Source organism: Aotus nancymaae, unplaced genomic scaffold (genome assembly GCF_030222135.1).
Source record: "Aotus nancymaae isolate 86718 unplaced genomic scaffold, 86718_ANA_hifiasm-v0.15.2.pri h1tg000098l, whole genome shotgun sequence".
In the NCBI taxonomy this organism is placed as follows: domain Eukaryota; kingdom Metazoa; phylum Chordata; class Mammalia; order Primates; family Aotidae; genus Aotus; species Aotus nancymaae.
In genome coordinates this window covers 884,695-890,867 of record NW_026988513.1, presented here as the reverse complement: position 1 = coordinate 890,867, position 6,173 = coordinate 884,695, and the positions used below count along the sequence as shown (strand labels likewise).

The 6,173-nt window shown below is 58.5% G+C and overlaps 1 protein-coding gene across 1 annotated transcript; it reads left to right on the top strand.

Moving 5' to 3' along the window:
* The first annotated feature begins 1,729 nt into the window (after positions 1–1,729).
* Positions 1,730–5,701, top strand: FOXC1 (forkhead box C1). Its single transcript, XM_021676172.2, has one exon. The coding sequence runs from the start codon at positions 2,267–2,269 to the stop codon at positions 3,920–3,922; it is 1,656 nt and encodes a 551-aa protein (XP_021531847.2). The 5' UTR covers positions 1,730–2,266; the 3' UTR covers positions 3,923–5,701.
* The last annotated feature ends 472 nt before the right edge of the window (positions 5,702–6,173 follow it).

Sequence of the window (6,173 nt, the reverse complement as noted above, 5' to 3'; positions counted from 1 at the left end):
ACAGCAGGCCAGGAGGCAGCTGCCTCGGGATTCAGAGCAACCTCGGAGCAACCCTCTCTCCTCTAAAGGCTAATTCTAGAAGGGGCAGGTCCTCCTTCCCTCGATGTCAATGTCCATTACGAAACAGTAATTTTTAAATGTTCAGGTGACACGGAGATGCGCCTGCTACACGTCAGAGTCCTTCACATGTCACAGCGAAGCTGCAATTTGAATTTTCCTGCCAACGTGAGGAAGCCCGGATTGGAACTGAGGAGACAAAAGGGCCCCCGAACAAGTCCTTGGAGTTTAGAGATGTTCGGAAATCGGGGGAGCGGAGGTGTCAAATGCGTCACACACGCTTCTTCGCAGTCTGCTAAACTCGACACTTCCCCCAATTTCTAGTGAACGACCTAGGATTCAGCCTCCGGGAGGGTCTCTCCTGAACTCACTGAAATGCAGAATCGCCATGCGGTGGAGAGGGAGGCCCGGCTCTTTCCTGCTCCTCCGTTTCTTTCCCTCATTTCTCTTCTTCTATCCCATTCGAACCACCCAGCGAAGGCAAATCTCAGGCGTGTGCACAAGGAGCGGGAACTCTTTTATTCGTATCCCCCTAGAATCTATGAACCGCCCCGCAGGTGCGATCCCGTACGTTCCCCCAGACACACCCGTTATCTTTGCGAGCCGGCAGCCCCGAGCGTGTGGAGATGGAGACTGGCCTGGAGAAGTGTTAAGCTCTTAGACATATTTATTTCCTTCTTGTCATCACACCTGCTAATGTCACCGAGCCCGCAGACTGACCCCTCAGCTGAGCCGAAACGCGCGTGGCGGGACCAGAGCGGGCGGCGGCGCGGGGAGCCGGAGGGACCCTCGTGGGCAAGCAAGGGAGCGCGGGGAAGCAGCCGGGCTTTGGCAGCTCTGGACGCCCGCATCTTCAGGTCGCCAAGGCCCCCCCCCCGGGAGGGGGGAGAGGAGCAGGGCGGCCCGCAGTGAGGCGGGCTCATCTCATCCTAAGCGGGCGAATGGCCGTCGGAAACTCCCAGCCGGGCCCCGCACCCCTTGCCTGAATTTCTACTGGGGAGGGGTCATGGAGGAGGGCGAGATGGGCGACGAACCTTCTTCCCCACCGGGAACAGGGCCTGGGAACCGTGCCCTCAAAATCGTGTCCTTTGTAGCCGAGTTCAGGACAGAAGAACCTCCAAGTGGAGAAAAGCCGGAGACGTCAGTGACCCGAGTGAGACTGACGTTGGAGAAGGGAGGGAAGGGGCTGCGGGGAGGAGAGGCCGGGGCAACCCAGCGGTGGCGTCGGCGGGTTTGGCGAAGGAATGGGAACTAGCCAGCGCGAGGCGGGGCGGAGACGCCGGGGCCGTTCCGGAGCGGTGGACGAAGGAAGGGTCTGCACAGGGCCCGGGAGGACCCTGAAAGTCTGCGCGAACAGCGGGCGTGCGTCCGGAGGGCCCGGGGTGGGAGGCCCGCCGGGCGCCGGCGGCGGGCAGGTGGACTGCGGGGGGCGAACCGACGGCGGTCAGGCGCAGGCGCGGGGCCGGGGCCGGGGCCAGGACCAGGGCGGCCGGCGCGCGTGTGGTCAGCCCCGCGGTCCTCCGGCCTCCGGGAGCGGGCCGGCCGGGATCGGCCTCCGGCTCATTCAGAGGCGGTTCTCACTTCCCATTGGCTGCCGCCGCTGGCGGGGCGGGGCTCCGCTGCCCGGAAAAATGTGTAACTGCGTAAAAAAGTCCTCGCCTGGGTGACGGATGCTCAAAAGTTCAGAAGTTTTCCCAATGCTTCCTTAAGCGGCTGGCGCGCGAGAGACCGAGAAAAGGTGACGCGGGGCCCGGGCAGGCGGCCGGAGCGCGCCCCCCCCCGCCCTGGTTATTTGGCCGCCTTCGCCGGCAGCTCCGGGCAGAGTCTCCTGGAAGGCGCAGGCAGTGTGGCGAGAAGGGCGCCTGCTTGTTCTTTCTTTTTGGCTGCTTTTCCCCGTTTGCGCCTGGAAGCTGCGCCGCGAGTTCCTGCAAGGCGGTCTGCCGCGGCCCGCCCCGGCCTTCTCCCCTCGCAGCGACCCCGCCTCGCGGCCGTGCGGGCCCGGAGGTAGCCCCAGGCGCCGGAGGAGCCAGCCCCAGCGAGCGCCGGGAGAGGCGGCAGCGCGGCCGGACGCACAGCGCAGCGGGCCGGCAGCAGCTTGGCCGGGCCCGGACTCGGACTCGGCGGCCGGCGCGGCGCGGCCCGGCCCGAGCGAGGGTGGGGGGCGGCGGGCGGCGCCGGGCGGCGGCGGCGGCGGCGGCGAGCCGGGGCCATGCAGGCGCGCTACTCCGTGTCCAGCCCCAACTCCCTGGGAGTGGTGCCCTACCTCGGCGGCGAGCAGAGCTACTACCGCGCGGCGGCCGCGGCGGCCGGGGGCGGTTACACCGCCATGCCGGCCCCCATGAGCGTGTACTCGCACCCCGCGCACGCCGAGCAGTACCCGGGCGGCATGGCCCGCGCCTACGGGCCCTACACGCCGCAGCCGCAGCCCAAGGACATGGTGAAGCCTCCCTATAGCTACATCGCGCTCATTACCATGGCCATCCAGAACGCCCCGGACAAGAAGATCACCCTGAACGGCATCTACCAGTTCATCATGGACCGCTTCCCCTTCTACCGGGACAACAAGCAGGGCTGGCAGAACAGCATCCGCCACAACCTCTCGCTCAACGAGTGCTTCGTCAAGGTGCCGCGCGACGACAAGAAGCCGGGCAAGGGCAGCTACTGGACGCTGGACCCGGACTCCTACAACATGTTCGAGAACGGCAGCTTCCTGCGGCGGCGGCGGCGCTTCAAGAAGAAGGACGCAGTGAAGGACAAGGAGGAGAAGGACCGGCTGCACCTCAAGGAGCCGCCCCCGCCCGGCCGCCAGCCCCCGCCCGCGCCGCCCGAGCAGGCCGACGGCAACGCGCCCGGCCCGCAGCCGCCGCCCGTGCGCATCCAGGACATCAAAACCGAGAACGGTACGTGCCCCTCGCCGCCCCAGCCCCTGTCCCCGGCCGCCGCCCTGGGCAGCGGCAGCGCCGCCGCGGTGCCCAAGATCGAGAGCCCCGACAGCAGCAGCAGCAGCCTGTCTAGCGGCAGCAGCCCCCCCGGCAGCCTGCCGTCGGCGCGGCCGCTCAGCCTGGACGGTGCGGAGTCCGCGCCGCCGCCGCCGCCCGCGCCCTCCGCGCCGCCGCCGCCGCACCACAGCCAAGGCTTCAGCGTGGACAACATCATGACGTCGCTGCGGGGGTCGCCGCAGGGCGCGACCGCGGAGCTCAGCTCGGGCCTTCTGGCCTCGGCGGCCGCGTCTTCGCGCCCAGGGATCGCACCCCCGCTGGCGCTCGGCGCCTATTCGCCCGGCCAGAGCTCCCTCTACAGCTCCCCCTGCAGCCAGAGCTCCAGTGCGGGCAGCTCGGGCGGCGGCGGCGCGGGGGGCGCGGGGGGCGCTGGCGGCGCCGGGACCTACCACTGCAACCTGCAGGCCATGAGCCTGTACGCGGCTGGCGAGCGCGGGGGCCACTTGCAGGGCGCGCCCGGGGGTGCGGGCGGCTCGGCAGTGGACGACCCCTTGCCCGACTACTCTCTGCCTCCGGTCACCAGCAGTAGCTCGTCGTCCCTGAGTCACGGCGGCGGCAGCGGAGGCGGGGGAGGCCAGGAGGCCGGCCACCACCCTGCGGCCCACCAAGGCCGCCTCACCTCGTGGTACCTGAACCAGGCAGGTGGAGACCTGGGCCACTTGGCGAGTGCGGCGGCGGCGGCGGCCGCGGGCTACCCGGGCCAGCAGCAGAACTTCCACTCGGTGCGGGAGATGTTCGAGTCGCAGAGGATCGGCTTGAACAATTCTCCAGTGAACGGGAATAGTAGCTGTCAGATGGCCTTTCCTTCCAGCCAGTCTCTGTATCGCACGTCTGGAGCTTTCGTCTATGACTGTAGCAAGTTTTGACACCCCCTTAAAGCCGAACTGAATCGAACCCCAATGCAGGAAAAGCCAAAGGAACCCGTCAAGGCAAAATCGAAACTAAAAAAAAAATCTGATTAAGAAAAAACCCTGAGAATATTCATTCACCACACCAGCGAACAGAATATCCCTCCAAAAATTCAGCTTACCAGCACCAGCACGAAGAAAACTATTTTCTTAACAGATTAATTCAGAGCCACCTCCACTTTGCCTTATCTAAATAAACAAACCGGTAAACTGTTTTGTACAAAGACAGCAAAATCATGGTTTATTAAAGGACAGTGTTACTCCAGATAACACGTAAGTTTCTTCTTGCTTTTCAGAGACCTGCTTTCCCGTCCTCCCCTCTCCCCTCTCTTGCCTTCTTCCTTGCCTCTCACCTGTAAGATATAATTTTATCCTATGTTGAAGGGAGGGGGAAAGTCCCCGTTTATGAAAGTCGCTTTCTTTTTATTCATGGACTTGTTTTAAAATGTAAATTGCAACATAGTAATTTATTTTTAATTTGTAGTTGGATGTCGTGGACCAAACGCCAGAAAGTGTTTCCAAAACCTGACGTTAAATTGCCTGAAACTTTAAATTGTGCTTTTTTCTCATTATAAAAAGGGAAACTGTATTAATCTTATTCTATCCTCTTTTCTTTCTTTTTGTTGAACATATTCATTGTTTGTTTATTAATAAATTACCATTCAGTTTGAATGAGACCTATATGTCTGGATACTTTAATAGAGCTTTAATTATTACGAAAAAAGATTTCAGAGATAAAACACTAGAAGTTACCTATTCTCCACCTAAATCTCTGAAAAATGGAGAAGCCCTCTGACTAGTTCATGTCCAATTTTACTAAAGTCTTTTTGTTTAGATTTATCTTCTTGCAGCATCTTCTGCAAAATGTACTATATAGTCAGCTTGCTTTGAAGCTAGTAAAAAGATATTTTTCTAAACAGATTGGAGTTGGCATATAAACAAATAAGTTTTCTTACTAATGACAGACCATGATTCGGAAATTTTAAGCCCATGAATCAGCCGCAGTCTTACCACAGTGATACCTGTGTGCTGAGTGATGGGACGGTTCAGCCAGATACGCACAGATAAATATTTGGTTTGTGTATTCCATATAAAATTGCAATTCATATTATACATCCCTGTGAGCCAGATGCTGAATAGATTTTTCCTATTAATTTCAGTCCTTTACAAAAGGAAAAATAAACCAGTTTTTAAATGTATGTATATAATTCACCCCCATTTACAATCCTTCATGTATTACATAGAAGGGTTGCCTTTTAAAAAAATATATTGCGGGTTGGAAAGGGATATTTAATCTTTGGGAAACTATTTTAGAAGATATGTTTGTAGAACAATTATTTTTGCAAAAGATTTAAAGCAATAACAGGAAAGAAGGCGAGAGGAGCAGAACATTTTGGTCTGATGGTTTCTTTTTAAACCAATTTTTCTTGTTAATTTACAGTTAAACCTAGGGGACAATCCGGGTTGGCCCTCCCCCTTTTGTAAATAACCCAGGAAATGTAATAAATTCATTATCTTAGGGTAATCTGCCCTGCCAATCAGACTTTGGGGAGATGGCGATTTGATTACAGGCGTTCGGGGGCCTTGCAGTTTGTTTTGGAGATAATACAGTTTCCTGCTATCTGCCGCTCCTATCTAGAGGCAACACTTAAGCAGTAATTGCTGTTGCTTGTTGTCAAAATTTGATCATTGTTAAAGGATTGCTGCAAATAAATACACTTTAATTTCAGTCAAAAACTGCTCTACGTGGCCTGTGATTCGCTCGGTCCCCTCCCCCAGGGTCGTAACCTAATCGCCGAGAGGATCGCTGCAGCGCTGGCGCGGGTGTCTCCTCGGGGCAGGCGAGCTGGGGTTGGCCTCACGGCCCCGTTTAAATCTCGCTGGGCTGTCCCGGGGCTGCCTTCAGCTTCTTCGGGTTACAGCCTCTTTCCGGACGGAGGAGGGGAGGGGGTGACGGTAAAGACTTATCGCCAGTCTCCAGGAGTTGGCGTGTTGCTGCACTTTGGGGAGCCGAGCGAGGAGCTGGGATTTGCGGGCAAAGGCCCGCGGCCGGAGCTGGTTTGTCGAGGCCTGGAAGGGGAGCAGCACCAGGTGACACATGGCCCTGTCCCCACGGGCGGGCTGGCCCAGCCCGAGGCGGAGCAGCTCGGTCGCCAGAGACGGTACCGTTCTCGACGTGTCTGGTTGGGCTCTGTGGAGTAGGGGGTGG

What these genes read in the sequence shown, in the direction of transcription:
- FOXC1 (XM_021676172.2), top strand. Translation starts at nt 2,267, where the DNA reads ATGCAGGCGCGCTACTCCGTGTCCAGCCCCAACTCCCTGGGAGTGGTG.